Source organism: Phoxinus phoxinus, assembly GCF_949152265.1.
Source record: "Phoxinus phoxinus genome assembly, chromosome: 25".
NCBI classification, from domain to species: domain Eukaryota; kingdom Metazoa; phylum Chordata; class Actinopteri; order Cypriniformes; family Leuciscidae; genus Phoxinus; species Phoxinus phoxinus.
In genome coordinates, this window is record NC_136900.1 from 11186424 (window position 1) to 11213403 (window position 26980).

Genomic DNA, 26980 nt, shown 5'->3' on the forward strand with positions numbered 1-26980 from the left:
GTGACGTTACATAAAGGAAGTGAAAGTCCTTACAAAATAGTACCATACTGTGGCATTACTATGTACGTAGGCCTACAGTGATTGTTTCAGATCATAATACCCACTTTGTTACAGTAATGATTACCATATTGAGGTTTTACATGGGACTCCAAGGTACTTAAAAAAATGCTGTGGTGTTACTATATGTGCATATGTGTCTCTTTTTAGGTAGAAATGATTTCTCACAGAAACATTTAGTTTTAAAATAGCACATTTATTTAAGCTTTAAATAATTACATCCTAAAAAACAATTCAAAGTGTGCAACTGTATCAAATCTTGATGACCTATGATAGGATTGTGCTTTAAAATACAAATATCATATAATTCTAAAACATTTCTAATGCAAAGCACTCATTTTACTATTTTGCAAAAATAATGACATTTTTTACAGTGTAACCTATTCATAGATGCAATAATACACAATCCTTAGTGTGACTACTCACATTTACTAATTGTATGCATTAAGATAAAGTCATTTTTTAGAGCAAATCTTCTGTGCTTCCTTCAAAGGTGTGTAAATACCTGTGCATTGCTTCTTACATTCAAATATACCATGATATTTTGGAAATAAATATTTTAGGTGACGGCACATTCTCGAAGTCCATACAACAACTCAAGCTCTTCAGCATGACACTTTAAAGCAATCAAGTCGGATACAATATGCACCCTTTTCTGTGAAAAGTAAAAACGCTTGTTCTCAGTTTACTACATTCTCAAACAATAGTTCAAATCTTTATATAAAACTGCCCTCTGAGCATGTCTAGTTGTGCTTGGCCCGGCCTCCTTTCAGGTAAGTCTTCCAGCGTTTCACATATTCTCTGAAAATGGGGGCGCTGTCGATTGATGCGAGCAGTTGTAACTGGTTGATGTGAGTGGTGTGGTAGTCCCAGCGTGCTAAATTAGGGGCAACACCAAGGGTAAAGTGTCTCAGGTCGTAAACAGTTCCAGAGCCTGTGTCAAACAACGGCAACATATACTTGAGTGACTCCAGTCCTTGACTGAAGAGTACGCTCGATTCTCGACCAAGCTTGTTGCCTGCCGTCTCCGCCACATCGTACAGCCCAATCAGAGAGTAGATAAAGCCGTTAAGAACAAACGAACTGGGTGTTGTGGGGTATTCCTCATACCAGTCGTACTTGTTCATGAATGTAGCCTTGACACCACGTTGTTCTGAAGTCCTCTTGAAGGGGGATGTCGCTCGGATTGCGGCGCCGAGGTATGCAGGGTTATGCGTTGCCAGGTACGCCCTCACTAACGTCGACATGGCTTGGCCTTGGGCCATGGCGGAGTACCATCCGGGCTCTAAGCTCTTGAAGCCCTCTCCGAGCTTACGGGTCACCTTGATCGGCCACCCTCCGTGCTCATCCTGGTTATAAAGAAGCCAATCACTGGCAGCAAAGAAGGCAGCCATGTGTGCGGTGGAAGACACAGTGATATTGCTGATGAATCCAGACCCTCTAAGAACCAGCTGGACCACACGGCGAGGCATGATTTTGGTCGCTTTCACCACTTTAGTGTTGGACAAACCAACGCCTTTACGCAAATCCGTTACTAAGTCACGACTGACGGAGCTCCAGGTGGCTCTGGGGCCGATGCCGTAGGTGACCTCTCTGGCTTTAAAGGAAAGAAGGAGTGGGCTAGTTATGTAATGGATAATGTAAGGAGGTCCCTTTTCTGTGGTCTCCAGAACAACAGAGACACTACCGTTGGAGATAAACTTCACATCAAAGGTCAAGACGAAATCTTTTGTGTTGTCCAAGACCAAAGACACACCATCGGAGTTCTCTACGGAAATACCACAAAAGTAATCATCCATCTATGATAATTAACTGCAAAACAGTCCATACAACAACTACAACTTCAAACGTACAAAAATTCACAAGGAGTTCATACCCGCTGTGACAAAATGGTGCGCTAACCCAGAGCGACCTTGATCCTGGACCTTGGAGAGCGTGCAACCCTTAGGGACGACCCACGGACTTGAGCCCTCTTTTTCCTCTAACATGCCATATATCTTTACGTCAGGTGGCTTCTCTGTGAGGTTCTTGCTGTAGTGGCTCAGCCCATACTGGGCTATTTGGATGGGGTAGAAGTACCCCTGAGGACCCCACTGGGTAGACATTGGTACACCTGTGAACATAAAAACACAGAAATATTCCAGAAATAGGATAACTCAATATGAAACCATTTAGGTAAGGGGTAGCCAATTCTGCTCAAGGAGAGCTACCTTCCTGCAGACTTCAGTTCCAAATACCCTGCTTCAACACACCTGCCTTTCATTTTTAAGTAACCTTAAATGACTTGATCAGCTTTCAGGTGTGTTAGTTTGGGATTGGAGCCAGGAGCGTTTTTAGCCTTTACTGGGGCACGAGCACTCTATCAAATGTGTTCCCAAATTTTTATGTTTTCTTTTTAATATACACTTATGGATATAGTCTATAAATTGTCTTTACCCCAAATAGAGTCGTTCACAAGGTGCATGTGCAATAAAGATCTGCTTTATCGCTGAACAACTATAAAGCATTTTCAAGTTTTGGTTCCTAAAATAGATTGTAGGTAAATATTCACCTCATTCATGGCTTTTTTTTTCTTTTTATAAAGTATCCTGTTACTATTTTGATGTGAGAGACCAGTGTAAACGATTCAGTGCAACTGTCCGAAATAATCAAAATGAATCACACAAAATATAAGACCTTTTTGCAAAGCCAATGAAAAGTAATTCATTAGCAAATATATAATTGTCCTATATTTTAACATCATTTAATATTATACTGCAGCACAGCAGTATAAAAAAAGGCTCTATAGACACCCCTAGTTGGAGCTGAACTTTGCAGGACGATTGCTCTCCACAAGCAACCCGGTTGGCTACTCCGGATTTAAGGAAATTACCTTCCACACCGCTAATGCATTTCACCCGATCCCGCACCTCCACGTTGTAGCCTTCAAAAGACATGAAGACACCATCTGGGTGGTAAGGCTCCCTCTGGGCGTACACCCGGGAGTAACTGTGGGAGAATTCAAACCTTTCCGTCCCATCATACTGCACCAGACGTCCGTAGACGTCAAAGTACCGTTCCACCCAGCTGAAGGGCAGATACACCTCGCCCCCTTCCCTACGGCCTTTTATGATCACATCTTCATTGATGAGGCAGTCGATCTGCTCATAAGTGACTTCTCTGGATCCAGGTGGGGCCTCGGGGGCCTGCCCGTTGTCCTCCTCCTCCTCCTTTTCTGGGGTGGGCGCAAACTCCAGCTGAGGTCTGATCTGTGTGGTCAGTTCTTTGTCGCTGGAGCACTTGTTCCACAGCAGTATAGTGATGAGGGCAAATACAGCACAGATGACTATCAGAGTCTTGTGATTGATTCGAGCCACCAGACAGCGCATTGTCACATCACAGCCATGCGGTGTTAGTGGAACTGACACCAGAACATATCAGGAAACCTTTAGGATTCAGGTGCAGCATCTGCAGACAAAGGTAAAGATGGTGAATATGGGTCCACCATTTTGTCATATTCTAGGAATAACCACACACACAAAAAAATTGACAATTTCAAATCTTACCATCACAAATCTCTGGCATAAGGAATTTTATGGTCAGTCAGTCATATTACCATTACATTTAAATATAACATTAAACGTTAATGTACAGTACAACATACTAGGCTATTTGGATTCAACTTGCATGGTCAAATTATGAATGAGAAATCATTCCCGTTACTGAGCACTAATCCTTCAGCACATTCACGGACAGGCGAATGATTATAAAATCTAATCGCATCACTCTAAATTGAAACTGCGAGGGCTCATGTGATTTTGACTGCGAATGGAGGCGCTGAACAACATGCAGAGCTGTCAAACGGAATGAAACCATACTTACGATCACCTGAAAACAGCACGACGTCTGCGCGAGGGTCTATGAACGCATAAAATAGTCAGACAAAGAAAAATAAATGCTGAAAGATTCCTCTCGCCTCAAATCTGCAACATTGTAGATGCTTCCCCTGTACTGATGCAGCACTGGCCAATGAGAGGAGACTGACCTCCGTGGCAGCCAATCACCAATCTAATATCAAATAGGTGTGACATAAGGTGAATATTGATATATTTATTTTCTTAAATTGTTTTTTAATCGTTTTACGAATATGTATTTATTTGATAATGATTATTATTATGTATTAAATATTTTAGAATAGTATTGAGGTTTTAAAAAAAGGAATAAGTTTATAGGTTTAATATTCTGTGCAGAATATTATTGGAATTTTGAATGATAAACAGTCCATTAAGTGCTGCGTTTGTTGCGTTGCTGCACATAATCGCAAGATGTCTCTATAAACCAAGCGAATGCATGTCTGGGTTTGACTTTTATTTAGGAAATCCGACAATCTGTAAAAGAAAGAACGGGGAACACATTGCTACAGGTATGAGAACACGTTTTTATCGGTTACAATATCGAACGTTTTAGCAATAGCCTATGTCCATATACAATAGGCATCAAAAATATTATCGTATATGCTTTGAACATAGTTAAAAACACTGACACGTTACACAGTACCACACACACACACTCATATCAAAATCTTGACCTTTTTTTCTCTTCTTCATTATTTGTATTTACATGTGGATAACTACAGTAAATTACTTCATACTACTTTTAAGACACTTTTACATGACATCAACTGTAGTGTCTATTTTCATACCAAGGCTAAAACAAAACAACAACCAATTTACATGATGCATAATTAATAAAAACATACATAAGTTGATCAAAAGAGTTAAAATGTTACTTACACGACAACATGAGCTTTACAAAATGTACAACATCAGACACATTAGCAAAAGCAGATTATCAGACGATTATTATTGTTATGGAAAACATGGCCAAAGTAAGATTTCAAACAACTGAAATGATTGTAAATTGCTCAAAAATTTTCTTTGTAAAGCTTGAAGCCAAAATGCTCACACTGGGCCTTGACGACTTTGGCCAGAGCATGAGCACCGCAGTAAAACACGTGGACCTTTCCTTTCTTTTCCTCAGACAGTTTCTGGAAAACCTGAAAATGCACAAACATCATCAAGAAACAAAGATAGAAGAATAGAATAGAATATAATAGAATACTGGGCTTTTCATACCTTGGCCCAATCTGGCCTGCCTGGCTGGGTACGTGTGCGGAGCCCCGTGATGGAATCTCTCTTTTCTTTCTTGGCCAGCAGATCCAGAGCCATCTGCAGACCTATGGCCTTCATATCATTCTTACTGAGGGCTGATGTCATGTACATGTGCATCTCCAAAAAACGGCCTGAAAGCAAACAAACATGATTGGCCATTTCTGTGCCAAGCCCATCTCTCTCTCTCTCTCTCTCTCTCTCTCTCTCTCTCTCTCTCTCTCTCTCTCTCTCTCTCTCTCTCTCTCTCTCTCTCTCTCTCTCTCGATTGAAAATTGATAAAATTCGATTGAATTTCATGAATATCGACTCAAATGAAATACGTTCGGTCTCATCGGATTTTATCTTGATCGATATACGGCTTATGCGATAAACGCTGATGGAAACGTTATTTGCCGAATAAATAATGAATTGCATTTTGTCTAGCAAAACTTTGTTCGCAAATGTTGGCTTGAATGTTGTGCGATTCAGTGCGAAAATAAATAGAAACACCTTAAAATGTCTCAAATCAATCCGATATACCAATTTGATTGCAAAACAGCATGTGACGTCATTATGCACAGGTTTTTATTCGCTTTAAAGCCGTTGGATGGAAACACATTTTCACCAGCTTTATTCGCACAAGTTTTTTTTACCGAACTTCAGATAATTCGATTGACAAGTGGATGGAAACTTAGCTTGTGTCTTCTGTTCTCTCTTACCCTCTGGCTCTTCATCTGCCTGGTCCATCTCCAGCTTGGTCAAGAGACTCACAAACCATTCAAAGGATTTCTGATCTCGGTTGATCCAAATGAAGTCCACCTGCAGGAAATAAGATATTTAAAACCTCATCAAATCAAAATGATTTATGTCTATTAGCTTTGAATCTGTCTACCGGTATCTGCTAGTGGATTGCTAAATGTAAAAAAACAAAAAGTTAGCCTTTAATCACTTCAAACAGTCACAAACAGCTAATTTAAAATGTTTTGTTTTGTTTTGTTTGAAAGAATGTTTGAAGATTGTCTGAAAACATGTCTCAGATTTGTTGAAAACAAATCATACAAAGCTTTTTTTGTGTAAATGTTTTGACTTGTGTAAATCAGCTGTTTTGTTGTTTTGGTAAGACAAATAAACTTAAGACAGATGGTCTGAAAACAATCTTATTGTGTTAAAATATTTGCTTGTTTGTGTAAATTCCCCCCCCCCCCCCAAACTTTCTAAATGTATCTTTTTAAAAAGATGTTTACCATATATGCATTTAAACATTATATTTCAGGAAAATGAGAGTGTAAAACAAAATATGTCAATGATTCATATTGTTTGTAGGGGCTCTTTACCATTTTTTTGCACAATTAAGGCTCTTTAGAGTCAGAATGTTGCAAACCATCGTTTTGCTAGAAGGCGACATAAACCTGGCCAATTTAAGAAAACGTTTTTTGCCCCATATATTGTTTTTCTCCTACATCTATTCCAGTTTTCATTTGTCTGATTTGCAGAGTGCCCCTTTTACCTTCCTCAGCTTCATTTCATTGTCTTTGAGGGTTTCACACCAGGAGTAGTTGCAACTAGGGCAGTTCTGCTTTCTCATGCGATAACTAAAAAAAAAGACAAAAAATATTGTTTTACATAAAAATGTAAACGTTTCTAAAGGGTTTGCATGTGGTATTTTTATGCAAAGAAAACGTTAAAACTTTAATTTTGTGGATGGAGGTGTTGCATGTGTCTTACCGGCACATGATGCTCTGCAAAATGGATGCAAAGGGAGTGATGCCGATTCCAGCGCCGATAAGCACCGCATGCTCAGATGTAAAGATCTGTCGGGTCGGGGTGCCAAAAGGTCCATCCACATAGCACTAAAACACACACAAAAAAGGCATAACCAGATGTGTACAGTTCCTAAGAAGACGATCACTTTAAATAAATTAAATCACATTTTCTGTTGTAGTGGTGCGTGATTAAAAATCTAGTTCCAGGACCAAAGAGACATTAAAACGGTAACAAATTATGGTAACACTTTATTTTACAGTGACCTTGTTACACGTTACATGTAGTTACTACAGTAATTACTACAAGCTCTAAACCACACCCTAATCCTAAATATATAGAATGTACATGTAGTTTACTATTATTACTCTACTTAAATGTATAATTACACTGTAACACAAATGCCTTTAAATAAAGTGCACCCAAATTACTTACCTTAATGTTACAGTATCTGTGATTTTCACTTAATTTTGCTGTCAGCTGGAAGACAACAGAAAATAAATCTGCCTGTTGTGTATCTCACATACAATAGAATATATATTCTGTTTTATTCAGACAGAAACTCACTTCTCTGGGGACCGGAGGGGTGTCTCCCGGCTCTACCTGGGCTTCTGGGTCACTGACGGGCTTCTGGGAGCTTGTGCGGGTTACGCTTGACCGGTACAGGGTCAGTTCAACAGCATCATCCTTATTAGACGCCACAGTGCCGTTGTAGCTTGCGGACTTGAAAATTTCATCCTACATGGAGAAGAAGTGTAAATTGTGATGAACTTTTTTGGAGTTGATAGTTCGGTAAAACTTTACAATAAGGTTAGATTTTCAAACAATATTTAACTACATTAGTTAACATAAACTAACAAAGAAAAATACCTCGAAAGCATGTATTAATCATAGTTAATAATTTCAACACTTACTAATACATTATTAAAATCAAAAGTTGTAAATCAACAATTAACCATTGTATCTATATTAACTACTAACATTAAAAAAGATGAATAAAAACTGTAACAGATCTATCGCTCACTGTTAGTTGATATTAGTTAACTCACATTAATTAATGGGATTGTAAAGTGTTACACATAGTTTTTAATTTGCAATTGTCTTTCATTACAATAAATGGCAAAATTTGTTCCTGAAAATACCGGAGAGAAGCCAGTCGAGATGATAAAAGAAAATCAATAAGTATTGTTAATGCTATGATGTGATCACAAATGTGTTTCAATTCTGACACTCAGCGAGACCTGTGCTCTGCTCTGGTGCCGTCTGTTCCTCAGGCTGGCGGTGAGCCTCTTGCTGCTGATGGTTTGACTCTCCGGCTGTCTAAAAAACTCATACAGGCGGTTTGTCCACTGGCCCATCGAACGGATATGGAGCCACAGCACATCTGTTTGAAGAAATGAGATTGAGCAGGGAACCTTTAATCACTTCAAACAGTCATACACAGTTTGTTTGTTTATTTAAAATAGTTGGTTTGGTTTTTGTTTTGTTTGAAAACATATCTTATTGTGTGAAACCTTGCTTTTTTTGTGTAAATATTTTGTTTTGTGTAAATTAGTTTTTGTTAGAACAGTTTTGTTTTGGTAAGAAAAATAAACATAAAATGTCTCTATAATGCAATTTAAATGTTCCTAATTTTGTTTTGGAGTCTCCTAGAGAAAACACTTTCATGTTCTCATAATATGTCCATAATATGTCCAGAATGGCCAGCTTTTGTTTGAGCTGTACAGTACAGGCGTACAATTTCCTTTAGCCTGAGGCTTATTCATTTCAACATTTGGTGAGAAAGAGCCTTTACATTTGCTTTTAAAAAAACAAACAAGCAAGCCCAGACCAGGTGCGAAAAAGTAATGCAAAAGTAACGATAACACATTACTTTCCATAAACAGTAACTGAGTAATGCAATATTGTAACGTCCCCCAACACTGTATATTACACACTACATGAAAGGTAATATTCAAAAAAGCATAAATGGGGCATTTCAGGTCAAGACAGTTTGTGTTTAAACAAGATTTGTTGATAAATCTTATTGTGTAGGCTACAACATATTTGCATTTTGTCTACCTCCCCCCCCCCCCCCCCCAAAAAAAAAATGTTTGGGTAAATGTATCTTTTTAAAAAGATGTTTAGATATTTTTACTGCAAAACAAGACAAAAACATAGACAAAACATGAGTATTATTTTTCTCCAGTGCATTTCAATGCCCCTAACTGCAGAAAAATAAACAAATCAAGGCAATATATTACAATAGCGCAAGACTAACATATTTTTATACTTTCCATTTGGTTTACCTTGCTGCTCAGGAGCGCTGCTGATAGTAAACGGATGCCATTCATACTTGGCGATAGCAGGGATGTTTATAAACACATAATCTCCAGGTTTGAAGTGAAAGAATGGAGGCCTCTTGATTACCAAATGTGTTACCTTAAAAAAACACACACACACACACACACACACACACACACACACACACACACACACACACACACACACACACACACACACACACACACACACACACACACACACACACACACACACACACAACACACACACACACACACACACACACACACAAATACAGAGGAGGTGAGGCTTAGCTCATGGATGACTAACTAAATGTTCCAGAAAACAAAATACGCCTAAATATGTACATTGGCTAAGACTGTACCTTTGAGGGCAATAAGTTGACTTCAACTATGTACAGCCCACCCATACGGGACACTGCCATTCCAACAATTTTCTCAATTAGGAACATCACCCCTGGCACCACGAACCATTTCCAAAAGTTTGCACAGTGAACGACCAACAGGGCCCAAACCCAGATGTAGGAAAGATGAGACCAGTAGAACACCTACACAAAAACAATACATTTCGTTGAACATATTATGCTTTGACCACACTTATTTAGGAATATGAGATGGTTTTTGTTTTTCGGTATGTGAGGCTGAAATAAGTTGCAAACACAGCTAGTATTCACAACAGCGACCATGTGCAGATTGTTGCTTCTCATGAATTCAATGTGAAAGGCATCACCTCAAAATGACCGCTGCGTCTGACGAATGTGCTGGAACACACCACCATCAAGCAGATGAGAACCTGCAGAACAACACCCGTAATGGAGGCGGTGCCGTTGACCCAGCCAATACCAGGACGGGTGGTGAAAAGATACTCCCACAGCTGGTACATGCCATCGTTCTGAGACATTCGGGCTATGAACAGAGAAAACGTATACATTCATCAGTTATTTGGGATATTTTTTATGAATAAATTGCTTTTGTTATGTTCAGGGCCATAAGGGGCCCTGGGCCCTATGGCCAAAATGACCATACAGGGCCATTTTGTTATCTTAGGGCCATTAGCCCTGGTTATGTTACAATGTCATATACTTTATATACTCAATTTAAAGAGATAGTAGACCCAAATTTTTTAATTCTATCATCATTTACTTTTTTGTTCATACAACGAATGAACCCCCTTGACTTTCAAAATATCATCTTTTGTGTTCTACAGAGACATTCTAACAATGTGACGGTAAGTAAACGATGACAGATTTTTGAGTGAATTATCCCTTTAATCCTTCCCTCGGGTCATTTTGACCCAGAAACCATTTTTTTTCATTTATTTTTTTATTGAGTGTTCATCGGAGGGGTCCAAGACCCCCAGGACTTTTTTCACACTTGAACCACGAATACACAAAAAAATCTTGAATTATTTGAGGAGTTTTGTGGTTGAAATTTAAAAAGTAACAAATCCTTCCCTCACGGGTCAATTTGACCCCTATAGGAATGAATGGAATCTGAGGAATGCTTCAGTACACATAGAAAAACCTAAAAATGCTCAAAATTCAAACTAAAAATGCTAAAACTTATTTTATTTATAAATAAAGCAAAGACACCCAATGTAAGATATTTTGAGCTGAATTAAAAGGTTTATGCATGAAATTGTGAGTTATTTTGAATTTATGTTGAAAGAATGTGAAGAATGTGCTTAAATTACTATTGATTACTATTATTTATTGATCAAATCTAGTAATTTAAAGGGAAATAAAATAAAAAATAACAAAAAAAATTATAAAAAAATATTATTAAAATGAAATAAAATTAGCTTTCTGGGGGGAAAAAATCTAATTTTGACCCGCGAGGGAAGGATTTTTTACAAAACGAGAGGGAAGGATTAATTTCATCATGTTTATAAACAATTTTATTACAGGTCACCAAGTTCATGTTTACTTTCTTATCCATAGAATGAATGCCAGGCGAGTCCGTTGTTGTTTGGATCCTCTGACTTTCAAAATATTCCTACAAAAATGAATTAGACTATTTTTATCTAGATTTATTACCAAAGTTCATGACGTGAGCGGCAGTGTGCCCGATGGTGAAGATCAGGATGGCGTAACCCACGATCTGATGCAGTAAGATGTTCTGGTCCAAAGGTAAGATCCTCACCACCCAGGTGGCACGTAGCCACGTCAGACTACGCCTTAACATCAGCACCTGTAGTTTTGGCCAAGACAAAACCTACTGTCACTACTGGAAACGCTGTATTAGATGAATCCACGAGGCCAACTCACCATAACAAAAGTGCAGTTGAGGTTGAGACACTGTCCGCAGCCCCGAGCCACCATGAACCAGGGACCTCCATGCGCGTTCTTCAGCATCGCCATGATGAAGAGGAGCACGTTCAGGAGGGCGTACAGACACAGAAAGAACAGTTTGCGGCTGTTGTTGTGCCAGTATGCCCGCGTCAGGTATCGAGGAGTCTTACGTTTCTTCTGCTCTAGATCAGGAGGTTTCAGCCAGTTGGCGGCACTGGGCGAAAACACAAAAAAGTGGAAATTTCAGCAAATAATCATTTAAATGTTGGTCTACTCTGATCACTCATCATTACACAAAGCTATCGTATATGGCTTTCTAAGAATAGTATGTACAAGTCATGGTGAATAGCATGTTTTTTGGTAATTTTTTCTAGCTTTTATTCATGGTCATACAACGTTTAGTTCTGGTCCCCATATATGATTGGCTGATCGACGTTCCTAAAGCACTGTTACAGACTTTTAACAGTTTCAACAAAAACATATACCATCAATTAACAACCTTGTACCTCATGATGAGTGTATCTTCTCATAAATGTTTCTAAGTTATTGTTATCGTAATTTTTTTTACATCTAGAACCTGACTGTTGCTGCACTCATAGATATGCCAGTGACTGGTTACTGAGTGAGTCTTTGAATCACTTATTCAACCCATTTTTTTTAAAAAACACTGATTTATTTTTAAACCAAAAAAGCCCCTGTTGAAAAAAACTACAACAATAGAAACCATCACAAAAATACGAATGGTTTCCACTACAAAAACTATTACAAACCATACGCCTTTTAACCTTTGAAACCATTACAAATTCTATGAGATCTTCTATTGTTTTTCTTTTCAGGTTGTCTTTATGAGCGAGTCATTGATTCATTCACTCAATTGATTCGTTCAGAAAACAGTGATTCATTGAGAAACTAAACATGTAACTGACTGTCATTATGTGTGAGTCATTGATTGAATCAACTGAATCGAAAATCATTTAGGAATATAACACTTCTAGATATATGCTAACTTCTTCAGTACTACTATTTTCTTTGGTGTAAAAAAAAAATCATAAAGTGACTGGCAATATTGTGTCTAAATTATAATTAACGCAATGCTACTTCTTTCTCGCTTGCTTATTGAACTGTTGTGTAAAAACTTGTTGAATATCAGCACTCTTGTGATCAGCATAATTAACGTTATGTCCCACCTGATGGTGAGGTTCTCCATAACCTCAGGAAAGTTCTCCAGCTCTGCCTTCAGCTCTTCAAACGTGATGGAGCCGCTGTTATCTTTATCAGCAGATTCGAACAGCGCCAGCGTCAGGTCATCCAGCTTTTCCTCAGGAAGTGAGATGGCACTTTCACGCAGACAGGACTTCAGAACCGTACGTAACTCATCTGGGTCTATGGAACCACTGCCTACATGATTAGATTAAATTAATGATTACATTAACGCATCTTATCGTGATTTAGCTACATGTTTCTGGATCAACAGCCTTTGTTGTTCCTGGCACAACATTCCAGTCAGTGAATGCTTTGATATAGTCATGGTCCGTGTAATGTTGTCCCAGGAACAACAATATTAGGCCTAAGTTAATGCAGGAACGGTACGTTTTGACCATTTAATTTCCTATTTGGGAAAGAATAACGAAAAAGACAAAGACTTAAATATTGTACAGTATAGGCCTATAATATTGCCAATTATAAACAAAAAAGTAAAACAAATATTCAGGCCAATATTCATACGTTATTTACGATGTTTAACCAAAAACCCATCTCTTCTCTGATGACGTGTTTACTGGCGCGAGGGCGGGGTAACCTGTCACTCACATGAGTTCGACCAATTGCAAACCACAATCAATCAATTAATTCCCAAGTCCTGCCCTACATTTGTTCTTGTTCATGAAGCCGTTTCACTCTGATATATAGGTTTCGTCACAATAAGGAAGAGAAGACTATCACACAACTTTAATTTAGTTCCGACTTTAACGCCATACAGAAGACGGGGCGGTTTAACCAATCAGATGAAAGAGACATGTCAGTGTTGCACACGTGTGTGAGTTAAATATTATTGAAGCCATGAACCCATTTGCACTAAAGAAAAATAAATCGAGTCCAAATTTGTTTTCAGATTGTAAAACTACACAAAATAGTACAACATCACTGGATTTAACACATACTTGGCAGTCAGGGATGTTTACATAATTTTACCAACGCATTAAAGGCCTTTAGAAAGTAAATTGTGTGTTGCAAGTCTTTCCACACTTAATAAAGACAATTGAATTATGGGTCTCAACCTCCATTGTCAATATTCTTTCTACATGGTTTACATTTCTAAATAATTATTTAAATAATTTGACTATAATGCCATTTATTTGAAAATATTTTAAAAACAGGAGGCCGCAACATGTTGAGAACCACTGAATTACAGAATGAAAGAGTAAAAGATGATGGTACTGTACATCTCACCATCCACATCGTAGACCTGGAAGAGGAAGCGTAGTTTGTCTGTCTCATTGCCATGGATCAGAAGATCTAAAGCCTTGAGAAGTTCATCCAGACTGATGGAGCTGCTGCCGTCAGAGTCAAACAGGGCGAAAAACCTCTCCGCAAAAAACGACTACAACCATAAGAGAGAGAAAAAAGTAGCATATTGAGATCTTTTCAGAATAAGTTAATAAGTTGACTTTAAAATAATGTTCTATTTATTATTAACTATTAATCTATCATCTCAGGGGGATAATAAAAGGTTTTCATGATCAATAAACTGACCTCCTTTACTTTCAGAGCCGTCTTAAACTCGTCCAGGTCGATCTCTTTGTCGTCTCCTGCAATGCTCTCGAACTGCTTGGTGACCCACTCCAGCCAGCGCGCGTCTTCATCTAGACTCATGTCTCCGCTTCACACACATGTAAGTAGCAGTTTCATTAATGTGTCTCACTCTCCTGTCAGAATCACATTTAGTCTAGAACTACATACACAGCATTTTGCAGGAAACAAATTCAGACAGTTGTAATGTAAAGCATCAGGGTTGTGGCTGAACAAAAAAGGTTTTTTATAATAAAAAATAAATCCGTTGCCAATCAACTAATATTTGTTCTTACAGTGTATGCCCAGATTTTAAATCAATTATTAAATAGTGGAAAGCAATATTTATCTGGATCAAAGTAGATTCGTATATAAATTCATTTTTAACAACAGATTCTGAAACTTGATTTGTGGGATTGTAACATTTTTAACTTGCATTACTCACATAATTAGTCATTATTCAAACATGTTATATATTTTAAAATACATAAAGCATTAAAATAGAAAGTATTTTATATACTTGAATAAACATAATTAACACACACATATATAATTGTTTACTATTTTTCATATTTAAAAATTATATGTTTTAAAATACATAAACCATTAAAGTAGAAAGATCCATAAACAATTAACTCATAAACACATTATATATATATATATATATATATATATATATATATATATATATATATATATATATATATTTATATAGACACACACACACACACACACACACACACACACAATGGTAATGTATTACCATAAATATATCTTACCATATCTCACATCTCACCAGTCATAATGTATTGTATTTTTTACAGTAAATATATACAGTATATATGTGTTCGAAGACAATACAATAACTGTTTCCTGGGCATAACTACACAGTTAACACAATTTTGCATTCAAAACAACCGTTCAAAGAAACCGTTACCTTTAGGTAAAAATCCTCTCAGTCTATTCCCTTTTGGCTTTTCATGAAAATGTTCTCACAGACAAAAATGAAAAGATATTATTGCAGTCCTAAGTTGTAGTTGTTGCTGTTGCAGCTAATCTAGTTGAATCACCTTTCAGAGGAAAAGAGAGAGCGAGAGAGAGGGAGAACATATAAGGGAGAGGGAGGCCGGCCAGTATTGTAATGGACATTGAATATCTCATACACACAGCAGCAGCTGCCTCTGACATCCCTCAGTATAGACCCATCCTGCACTCTTCATCACAAAACCACCGCTAACGCTTCAATCTGTCTATCATCTAATACACAACTACCGGTACTCATTTGGATGGAAAAGCACTATAAAAGTGGTCCATGTGACTTTTTATTAATGCTGTCAAATCGATTATATATATATATATATATATATATATATATATATATATATATATATATTTACTAACATCTATGTTATAGGCGATTAATCACGATTAATCGATTTGACAGCACTACTTTTATATATTATAAGTCATACTGTATGATATCTCTGAGGAACAGAATGAAATTTAGAATTTTATTTATTGAAAATGACAGTCATTTAAAAAAATCATCAAAATCTAGCGAGTTTATGCTTAAAACAAGATAATATCTGTCCATGCGTTAAGCAAATTAAAAAAGTCCTGTTTTAAGATTTACATTTTTTTTTTTTTACCCTGATATTTTTTTATTATTTCAAGCACAAAAAGCACAAAAAATTTTAAGTCATTTTGCTTCTCACGTAAATGTATTTAGGAATTTTGGGATATTTTTAATGAAAAGCAAAGCAAAAATAAGAAGCAAGAAACAATTTTTGTAGTGAATGAACTTGCTAGCAACACTCATGTCATTTGTTTCCTATAGAGAACACTCATCACTCATAAAATGAACATGTTGAAAAAAAAAAATGAAAAAGGGAATTTGATAGCTGCTTTACATGGGCCGTCCTACACCATAGTAAGTCAATACGTCAACTTTGGGCCGCTCCTGCCCCCCAGGGGTGCAACTTTTACCCCATTGTGAGGTATGTTCTTACAGAGCCTGCCAGCCTCTTTAAATGTGGTAAATTTCACATTTCTACGAAATCCTCGCTCTGAGCTATGACTCGTCAAAGTTTGTCGCAATGTTAAGTCTATGGGATTTTTCGTCGACTTTTTCGCCCCTGGGGCGAACAACGAACCCCCGATCTCTTATAAAAGTCATAGCACACCATTCCAAACTAGGCTGCACGTTTTGACACCTCATTCATGGGTCTGTGACAAAAACTGCAGGACGAGTAGCGCGTCAAAAAAGCGGCGGAATAAGAATAATAAAGTCTAAGATATATTTCACATGGCAATGAGCCATAGAACAAAGACCAACATCCCTCCATCTGTCAAAATACCTCTGTGTCATGAGTTCAAAGACATTTCCTTTAAGACCGGACTGATGAAATCATTCAATAGACATTTCAATATCCGAATGAAAACATGGCACAGACTCTATCCTGCTGTCACTGTGTGCTACCTTCTGGGAAAGTTGAAGAAAAACAAAAGAAAACAAATACTGATATCACAAGACATTTATTCACCAACACACTCAGAAACTGAAGAACTGCATAAGGACCAACAGATGGCAAGATACAGTAGAACCGGAACATTTCCCATATTATAATGAACTCCATTCAAAGAAAAACGCATTAAACACCAGTAAGAACTATGCTGAAATATGAACACATTTTAAATGCTTGGTAATGTATTAAACGTGAGACTATAGAACAGTATCAGCAGGATGCCATCCCTGTCACTCCAGCCTGACCCGTTTCCGTGGTGATGGGGGCGGGTCCAGAGCAAAGGCTGTGGGGGAAGAGGGGCGGGATTCTGGGATGATTTCCATACAATATTTCTCAATGTATGGCCCAGCAATGTCCCACACCTGAATGCAACAGACAAGAAAGACATGGCGTGAGAATGTTATTAGTGCAAAATTTGTCATTACAATGCTAGAAATTTGCGGGAGTCGCTATAGAGTAGCTTATAGCATATTGCTATGTGGTTGCTAGGTTTTTCTGGGATGTTTTGGTCTGGATATGTTCACCTCTTTTATGATCCACCAGACAAGTAATTGTAAGTCTGATTGTTTAGAAAAAAATAGCACAACTCTTCCCAACAAGACTCAACTTGTGAGCTACCATTCAAGTCTGTAGCATAAACGCACAAAAGGTTAATAATTCTGAGTTTTGAGGTTTGTTTCAATAGTAATAGTGATGCCAAGAATAAGAAGCAGCGGGTCTTACCTTCTGGTCCACGAGAAGCCGATGTACAGCTTCAATGTCTGGAGCCATGAACCTGTCTTTCATCCAGGGCCTGAGGAAAAGAGACAAAGATAAGTAGGAAGAGACAGATGAAAGAAGATTTGCCAATTATTAACATGAAAGTTCAATATATTGGAGGTTTTGAGGTTAGTGTATCATTGTTCAACCTACTTTACTGAAGCACGCACAAGGTCGTACACTTTCTCCAATGGGGTCGTTGTACGTAGGGGGCGTAGAAACTCAATACCCTGACAGGCAGCTAATAACTCAATGGCTAGCACTGTAAGGAAACATAAAACGGACATATCCAGGTTTCATTTCTCCCAAAATTACATATTCTGTTCTGTATTTGCAGACAACAGTTCAACAAAAAGTAAAAAAATTACAAAATTCAGTAATTTCAATAGGAATCTGGAATTTTTCGCGTTCATGCGTAAAAGTTTTGTTCATGTTCAAGTTGGTCATGCAAATTTACCACAGTGAATAACAGAAAGCTGCTTTGTACATAAAGTATACGCAACTCTTTCCCCGCCATTGACGGAATTTTCTGGCTATCCACGTTTTCACTATTATACGGTAGGGGGCGCTATTACGCATCTTCTTCTTACGCAGTTCAGAGTCTCCAGATCAAAACACAGGTGAAGAAGAAGCAAAAACAGAAAAAACAGAAAAAAAAGCGACAGCTTATCTAAGTAGATGCATATGTAAAATAACACGATCTTCAACATTAAACAACATATAAATAAAAAACGCCTAACGTTACAGAATGAAATGTCGACCCAGGACGAGCTTTAAGACTGTGCAAACTTTGACTCAATCTACTCCATCTGTGTTTTGATCATCGTTCTGAATCCGATCCAAACTCGATTTTCTCAGCGTTTTGCTCAAAATGTTTTTTTTTTTAATGAAACACCCACATAATATAAATAAATTAAAAGTATGTAATAAAAAAAAAATGTTAGGGGTTCAAAACCAGATGGGTCTGTTCTTTCTTTTGATATATTGCAGGTTCAGATATTCATGCAACACAATATTTTAGGGGCCATGACATTTTTGGTAAAAATTATCAAAAATGCTGTTGGGGAAAGAGTTAATACATCACTACGCTCTTCACAATATACCTTTTTTTTTGTCTGCAATTTCACTGAAATATTGCTTATGTGACCGCACCTTTTAGCTACCAAATCACCAAAACATAAAACAGTTATGAATTGCAATGAGATTGTGTTGAAAAATCATATGTATTATTACAATTTGTGCTTTGGTGCTTCAGTAGGGGGCGCTATAATAGTCATTATTTTAGCTGAATTGATTAGTGGATGATGTCAGTGGGAATATGGGAGGTTAATATCAGGTTTTGGACCTTGCTCAACGTGCTCGACCACTCTGAGGGCTTTGCGTGCGGCCCAGCCTCCCATGGACACATGGTCCTCCGTGGCCGCGCTAGTGGATAGGGAGTCAATAGAGGAGGGGTGGCAAAGCACTTTGTTCTCTGAAACTGCAGAAGGAAATGGATCTGGTTTAGTTAATGGTCAACATGACTTCAGTACATTAGTCAAAATTAAACTTTCCACTATTTGGTTAAAGAGAGTTATAGTCTTCTTGAACTTTGTGATGCTAACCGAGAGACGCGGCAGTGCAGTGCGCGATCATAAAGCCAGAGTTCAGGCCTCCCTCATTGACCAGGAACGCAGGCAGCTCGCTGAGAGAGGGATTGCAGAGACGTTCAATGCGCCTCTCGCTGATGGAGGCCAACTCATGCACTCCGATCGCCAAATAGTCAAGAGCCTAAGAGTGGAAGAAGAGAATGTGCCGAAACGTCGTCGAGACTCTTTGTTAAATAAATGCTACTGTGGTGAGATAAAATACCTTTGCTGGATATTCTCCATGGAAGTTTCCACCGGATATTGTCTCACCTCTCTCTGCAAACACCATCTAACTCACAGTCAAGGACAAATGTACATATCTGTGAAAGAGGCTGGCGTAGTTATGGCACTGACCAGCTAACCGGACAAAACACCAATGTGATTCTCTTGGGAGAAGTGTCCGGAAAACATTTTCAGTTGGAGATTTGAAGAGACATGAGCAACACTACAAGATGAGTGCCAGTGTTCAGGTTTCCAACTTCTATATACAGATTAAAAAAGGATACAGGATTATCTGTGGCACTGTTGATTTCTGTATTGATGATTTTCTTAGCAAACTCAATTGTGTCATTGACGATTCCATGGACCTGCAAAATGTAAGGAAAACGGAATAATATAGTTCAAGTGTGTCAAGCAGTGTTATTTTAGGGGACGTTTACACGACAGCGTTTTTAACTAAAATGGGAAAACTTTTATGCGTTTTGGCCGTTCAAACGGTAACGTCATGCGTATTACGTGTTCAGCTTTAGACGCAGCCTTTCTTTAGAAAGTGACATCGCCAACTACTGGCCTGATATGAATAATACAGCATTTTCGTGGATCCTTGTGAACGGGGATCGCTTTGACAATGTTGTCATCTACACAAAAAAAGCAAAGGAATTTTTTTTCCCGTTTTTAGTACATCGCTGTCATGTAAACGTACCCTTAGTATTACATATTAATACTATATACTATAATAGTTTTTATTAATATTTTGAATGAGCTTATTTTTATATGTTCTGTTTTAATTGTAGTTTAATTTGTAGTAATTTTGTTATGCATTTTTGTTTTTTTATAATATTATTATTTAGGTTGAACTTTATTTATTTATGTATTTTTTCAAATTTAAGGCAAACTGAATTAGAATATAGTTCACACGTGTGTCAACCAGTCTTATTTTAGTGTTACCGTAATTTGTATTAGATTTTTAATTTTATATGTTCAGCTTTTATTTGAATTTGAATAATTTTTTTGTATTTTTTTAATGTGATTGTCATTTTTATTAGTTATTATTATTATTATTTAGGATAATTTTTTAGTGCATTTTAGTGCTTCAGCCTTCAACTTAAACTTATTTGAATTAGTTACTATTTCTAATTGTCTTTTAGTTTACGCTTTTCTAATCTAATATTCATATTTCATTTTAGCTTTATTTCAAACTGCTTTTGATAACAGTTAAACAAAAAAACATAATTTATTTAGGGTGACCCAGAATGGGCTCTGTATGTTACCTGTGGACAACAGCGCATAGTGTAGGCATCTTGAACTCTGTCGCAAAACCGATGGCTCTCTGCAATTATGAAAAAAGCAAGACAGGTTACCACCAAATGGCTAAATATGAGCTTTAATGGAGCATATTTAAAGGCGGCATTCACCTGCAATTTCAGACGGGTGGTGATCAGAGTCCAACAGGGAACGGAAGCGCAAGGCCACTTCCTTCTGTCCCGGATGAGGTCGCAGTTCATGAATATCTGTAAGGAAATTGGTTTGTCATTAAAATTGTTTATTACATCGCCACTACATTGCATTACTCAGAAAATTGGAGGAGGGACCGTGACTTTATATGCAAGGGAGTGATACACAAATATGTTTAGTCTCCCTAGTAATGTTTTGTCTGAGAAGTCTTGCAGTGTTTACAGCTTCTGTCTGTAGAACTGAGAATCAGTGTGTAAACATGTCTGCTTACACAACCCTTATTTTCGTCCTCACCACTATCAAAGGCTTTGGTGGTCCCCTTGAGGACTTCCAGGGTCAGGGCAGCGATGATGTCAGCCTGCCGGGCGATGGCCTCAGCTCTCTCCACGGCCTCTGCTCCCAAAGAAGTGATCATCTGTGTCCCATTGATCAGAGCCAGGCCCTGTGGACAGAGATAAACATAACACACACTCTTATCACAGAATAAAACTAGCACTTAGCAAACACTTCCGAACATCCTAGGAACTGCTGAGCAACCACACAGAATAATCCAGGAGCCACATAAGAATTGCCCTGGCAGACACAGAAACGTTCAGCAGAAACTTCCCAGGACACTACAGAGTCCAACAGTGCCCGCCCACTTTTTCAGCGGCACTGGTTCCGTATTTTTTCACTTAATATCTCCCATAGGGATTTAAAAAGTCTTCGTTAAAGCACAATAAGCCATGAATCAAGCCAACCAGCTACAGGGTGAATCACAACATTACAAACTTTGATTTAAAGCAAAAAAGTATTTGAAAATTGGACAAAAATACAAAGGTACAAAACTGTGTACATAACGGATTTAATGAGGGAAAGAACTACAATCCCACGAAGCACTGCGAACAGCAAAAAATATATTTGAAGTTTATTGCAAAATATGCATATTTTTTGAGAGCATATGTAGACTGACTTTATCACATCATCTGCAGTGCTTTATGGGAGTAGGCGAAGCTAAAGAGCTCTTTTGGCGCATTTGCCTGTTGCGACTGATTGGTGGAATTTTTGTACAAAAATGTTAATCACATTAATGATAAGCTTAATGCTGTGAAAATCATCTGCTAATGTCTATTGCACATATACAGTACTTCTGCAGTCAACTTGCTCTTAAGTGGTAATGGACTTGATTTGACTGTTCCAATATGGCGGATGGCTTGAGGAATGAGGAATCTATGTATATACTATGGTTTTCACTCCATACTGTTGCGCTCTATAGGAAAAACATAGCAATGCCCAAGAAACCACCCAGAACACGTTAGTAACCACATAGCTATCAATCAAAACATGCTTGACGTAGGATAAACAGGAGTCTGAGAGGAGAGAAGAAAGAAAATGGTAAAATATCAGCTTGAGTAAAAACTCCAGAGGGAGAAATAAAAAAAAAAATCTAAACGCAGCAAATATTAGAAAAAATTATAAAAGTCTTCTTTGAAATGGCACTCCATGTTTCATATGCTGTGCCAAAGAAACAAAAATACCCAACAATACTCTCTTCTTCAGTTAAAAAACATGCTTGTGAAGCTACCACTCAGAGCCAAGCCTTCATGCTGCATCACTTTTAAAATATTTCTTTTTTAATTTGTATAATTTGTCCCTTTGCTATGCAAAAACAAAAAAACTTGTTTCCAGACTTGTTTTGTTGGGTTTCCACTGTTATAAGTCATAGAGCAGGCAGGTAAAGGGCACACATTTCTGCCCCACAAAACAGCTCTAAGTCAACAGAGATAAACATGTTGACTGCACAATGAGGGGATTAACCGTACCTCCTTTGGCTTCAGAGATATGGGCTTCAGACCATGTGCTTCCAATACCTGCAGGCAATACAAAGGTCAAATGTGACTTTAAAGGCTAAATGAAAAGTAAATATGTTTATGTTTCATTATCATTAGGACAAAGATTTGCAACCACAGCCTCTCCAAAGAAAATGTGCTCACGTATTTGGCGTCCGCCCAGCCGCTCTTGGGTGACCACATCTTGCCTTCTCCCATCAGGCCGAGGGCGAGGTGAGAAAGAGGGGCGAGATCTCCGCTCGCACCTACCGTACCCTTCTCCGGGACGTAGGATAAACAGGAGGCTGAGACGAGAGAAGAAAGAAAATGGTAAAAATATCAGCTTGAGTAAAACCTCCTGAGGGAGAAGTTCAAAGAAACTTTTTCAAAGACGCAGCAACTACTATAAAAGTATTCTTTGAAATGGCGCACCATGTTTCATGCTGCGCCAAAGAAACAAAAATACCCAACAATACTCCCTTCAGTTAAAATTATGAGGAATCCATTATGTACCATTGAAGGCCTGTATCATGCGGGACAATGTCTCTGGTGAAACCCCGCTGTACCCTTTGGCCAAAACATTGATCCTCAGAGCCAGCAGCATTCGAGTTCTTTCAGGACTTAAAGGGCTTCCCAGGCCTATAATCAAAAATAATAATCACATAGTAGACGGAATGAAAGTTTCAATTCACGACGAGTACATATCTTCAAAATGTCATACAAAAACATATGCAGACATATGTTCATACTTATATTTATTTCAACTAAAATACGTCACCTGATGAGTGTGAGCGCAGAAGGTTTTCCTGAAGCTCCCTGAAAGACACAAATATGTGAGATGCAGGTAACACTTCACAATAAGCTTTCATTTGTTAATATACCATTAGTTAACTAACCAACTAACAATAAACAATGATAGTTTTAAAATTGACTAATACATTATAAAAATAAAACAAAGGATAACATCAGTTAATGCACTTTGAACTAACATGAACAAACAATTAACTATTGTTTTATTAATTAATTATTTTATTAACAAACATTAACAAAGACTAATACATGGTGTACAATATATTGCTCATTGATCAATATTTAATTTTAGCTATTGCATTAACAAATCAGTATTTTTTTTTAAATAAACGTAGTTAAATGCGAAAGGTTTCAAGAGTAAGAAAACATTTGGTTGGCTACATATACCGGTACCTACTATATGGTTAGGGTTAGGAATAGGGGTCGGTTTAGGGTTAGTTGAATATTATGCATAATTTGTTATTACTTCAGTTACGTGTAACAAGAACACTGTAAAATAAAGTGTTACCAAACATATTAAAAAAAAAGAAGAAAAAAAAGATTAATACTTGAGCTTGCTGACTGGGATGACAGTCCGAGCAAATTTACCAAACCCTGTAGTGATGCCATACACAACTAGAACAGGAAAAAAGAAAATAAGAATTATCATGTTGAGTCATATTTATAAAAGCCCCACTATTTCATATCAATGAGGATATTCGTGCTCTTGAAAATACCAGTAGAAAATACCATAGATACCAGTTTCCAGTTTTACAGGATGCCTGTTTACAAGTGATATAATGTAAATATACCTACTTTAACTATCAAAAACTACCTTTTTACCTTAAAATGTACCAATAACCATCATACAGTTGGCACAATAGAAAGCCACATGACGAAACAGAGTTAATCATAAGCGGCTGTTCATAAAACATAGTCAATACTTGTATATAGACAGTGCATGGGGTCATAGACATAAACACACAACGCCATCAGAGTAACATACCTGACACTATAATAATGCAATAAACTAACTATAATTTTTTTATAAATAATTATTTATTGTGTTATCAGTAATGTGCATTAGTGTCTTACAACTAATGCACATTACTGATAACACAAATAAGAAATAATTATTTATAAAAATGTAATCATACCTGATGTGTAACTCAGAGTATTCTGAGAATGCCTTTTTTTTAACCATTAAATTTTATGGTAATTCATAGATTTTACTTGGAAAAACAATACATTTGATAGTATTTTACAGTAAAATTACATATAAAGTAATTTATTCTAGATATCGCTCAGGATTCAATGTATGTCTAAAAATGTTCTTAAAAACAAAAGTTGATGATTCCATGAAGAACATTTAATATCCATGGAATGTTTCCACTGCACTAAAGGAACTTTACTTTATTAGATTGCTCTTCACACTAAGAATATATATATATATTCTTTTAATATATATATATATATTCACAGAAAGGTTCTTTGGGGAACCCAAAATGCGAAAACACCCTATCAGAACCTTTATTTTTCATCACAATCAGTCTCATCACTTTAAAAAAACGAACATATTTCCTGTAGATTGGATGTCATTCTCACCTTTGTTTTCTTTCACAATGGTGTCCAGAAGCTCTCTCGATTGCACAACTTTTAGCTCGGCCTCTGGGGTCAGCTAAAAGTTGCAATGCATTTCCATTGAGAAATATTGTTAGCAAATGTTCATTTTTAAATCACAAAACAATTTGTAGAACATCCAGCACATCCCACTCACCTTAATCTTATAGAGGCCTTTTCCTAAATTCACCAGATCAGTTGAGGTCAGGCTGTTCCCATCTAGAGAAATGTACTGAAAACGGACAGCTGTCATTAATAGTACTGACTGATGATGGTCAAAGTGCTGGATTTGTTGTACTGATATTTCATACTTACTTGCTCTGGTTCTCTATATGGTCTTATTCTGTTTTTAACATTCATATTAAGGACATTTTCAGAGTTGTTCGAGTTTACTGAGTAGCTTTTGAGAGATTTTCCCGAAAGACAATCATTTACATGTAAGTTTGTATTTTGTACAAAAATAAATGAATGATTCGAAATGTGGACCAGGTGAAACATTACCATAAGTTATAAGCAAAAGGTTTTAATATAAAACAACAAGCATTGTCAATTTAATGCATTCTTTTGGTGCTGTTACTTAAAAAATGCTATAAAACTGATCAAAATTAAGAATGCATTTAAAATTTCTTAAAATATATTACATAAAACTATTTTTTTCAGTAAAGATTTTCTTCCCTTTACGGCAATTTAAGATTTAAGTAAAACTTTAGATATGCATTTAATGTCTTTGAATGATCTTAATTGGAGGATTTTCTCAGCAAACATTGGTGTGTATGATTAATTGTGATTCATTTGATTAAGTAATCAGCGTATCATCAAATTTGTAATTGACTGACAATATAAAGATACAGGTGTGACGTCCCAGGCTGACTTCGAATGAAATCTTGTGGCATGGTGTCTCCTTCAATAGCTGAAGATAACAGTAAAATAACATGTTATAGCATGCATCTTGCAAAAAAGTATTCAGTATTTGTGGTAAACAGCCTAAAAAAAAGTCAGTCAAGAACTGAATGCTTGAAGTTCAACCTCTCGACAAACACTGAACAAATAAGCCATATTTGTAACATTACCAAGTTCAACAAAGTCATTGTCCTCAAGCACATCTTCTATAGTATCGTCATTGTCCAGCAACCCCAATCCCTGACATCTTCTGACCACAAAACGCACATCTTTGATGTGCTGGATTCCTCCATTGTCGGGTTTGTTCTTGATGTAGCGCTTGAAAGCTTCGAAACCCAACCATTTGATGCTGCAGGTGGCATCTTTGCATGGGACGGTTAGCCACTCGTCCCGAACGTGGACCGTGAAGCGAGGCATCTCCACTGACTAACCAACACCACAGGCTGATACCTGAGGAGTGTGATCAGCAATGCAAATCTCTTCACTGGGTGGTGTACACAAATTGAAATGAGCCAATCAAAGGCTGTTCTGTGGACCCCTCCTTTAAACACAGAAGACAGAGTACATGGTGGTGTTTGACTATGTTATCTCTGCACCAAAGGTTCTGTGTTGATCAAAAAGACGAGAATCTATCAGTCAACAAACTGTTAGACTGAGCGATTTCCTTTGAGTTTGTAGCTTGTAAAATTTTGCCACCATCAGCAGAAAGACACACATTTTGATTAAAATGTGTGTAAGACCACTCTGAGACTACTAATTTTGCAATTTAATATTTTCCTTACAATTTACATAAGCATAAAAAGTTGTTAAAGAAAAAAAAGTTGAATTACAAAAAATTTTTAGAACGTTTCAGATGTTTGGACTCTACTTTCTGTAATTTTTATACTGGACTGGTAATAATATAATTAGGAAAATATGGATATTAAATTAGAAGAATCTATCTGTCAGG

General features: G+C 37.2%; 3 protein-coding genes across 4 annotated transcripts; all 3 read right to left on the reverse strand.

The window, feature by feature from the left end:
- Positions 1-241: 241 nt before the first annotated feature.
- glcea (glucuronic acid epimerase a) lies at positions 242-4060 on the reverse strand. Of its 2 annotated transcripts, XM_079602833.1 has the most exons (5): positions 3919-4048; positions 2930-3504; positions 1934-2170; positions 1745-1825; positions 242-1654 (listed from the first exon to the last, which is right to left on the reverse strand). In XM_079602833.1, exons 2-5 carry the CDS (start codon positions 3423-3425, stop codon positions 801-803), a joined length of 1668 nt encoding a protein of 555 aa, XP_079458959.1. In that variant the 5' UTR covers positions 3426-3504; positions 3919-4048; the 3' UTR covers positions 242-800. The 2 variants fall into 2 exon arrangements, with proteins under 2 accessions (XP_079458959.1, XP_079458958.1); XM_079602832.1 differs by having other exon boundaries at positions 242-1825; positions 3919-4060.
- Positions 4061-4385: 325 nt separating this feature from the next.
- On the reverse strand, positions 4386-14412 carry nox5 (NADPH oxidase, EF-hand calcium binding domain 5; the record flags this gene model as incomplete). Its single annotated transcript, XM_079602825.1, has 16 exons — positions 4386-5092; positions 5172-5338; positions 5906-6005; positions 6694-6778; positions 6912-7036; positions 7383-7427; positions 7515-7685; positions 8189-8331; positions 9236-9368; positions 9616-9798; positions 9981-10156; positions 11287-11440; positions 11518-11755; positions 12729-12939; positions 13990-14140; positions 14293-14412. 16 exons carry the CDS (start codon positions 14410-14412, stop codon positions 4961-4963), a joined length of 2334 nt encoding a protein of 777 aa, XP_079458951.1. The 3' UTR covers positions 4386-4960.
- Positions 14413-16847: 2435 nt separating this feature from the next.
- Positions 16848-26503, reverse strand: hal (histidine ammonia-lyase). The gene is made up of 20 exons (XM_079602826.1): positions 26202-26503; positions 25981-26041; positions 25447-25474; positions 25289-25363; positions 25117-25189; positions 24081-24147; positions 23501-23538; positions 23236-23361; positions 22888-23027; positions 22717-22764; positions 21209-21356; positions 20875-20970; positions 20731-20789; positions 19747-19827; positions 19464-19529; positions 19217-19382; positions 18958-19092; positions 17766-17874; positions 17577-17646; positions 16848-17215 (listed from the first exon to the last, which is right to left on the reverse strand). Exons 1-20 carry the CDS (start codon positions 26446-26448, stop codon positions 17084-17086), a joined length of 1965 nt encoding a protein of 654 aa, XP_079458952.1. The 5' UTR covers positions 26449-26503; the 3' UTR covers positions 16848-17083.
- Positions 26504-26980: the final 477 nt, after the last annotated feature.

Coding starts and splice junctions, on each gene's coding strand:
- glcea (XM_079602832.1), bottom strand. CDS start 3,425: ATGCGCTGTCTGGTGGCTCGAATCAATCACAAGACTCTGATAGTCATC. Junction 2,171..2,929: donor ATGCATTAGCGGTGTGGAAG/GTAATTTCCTTA, acceptor TTATGTTCACAG/GTGTACCAATGTCTACCCAG. Junction 1,826..1,933: donor GCACCATTTTGTCACAGCGG/GTATGAACTCCT, acceptor GTATTTCCGTAG/AGAACTCCGATGGTGTGTCT.
- hal (XM_079602826.1), bottom strand. CDS start 26,448: ATGCCTCGCTTCACGGTCCACGTTCGGGACGAGTGGCTAACCGTCCCA. Junction 23,028..23,235: donor CATGATACAGGCCTTCAATG/GTACATAATGGA, acceptor CTCTCGTCTCAG/CCTCCTGTTTATCCTACGTC. Junction 17,647..17,765: donor CTTGTGCGTGCTTCAGTAAA/GTAGGTTGAACA, acceptor TCTTTTCCTCAG/GCCCTGGATGAAAGACAGGT.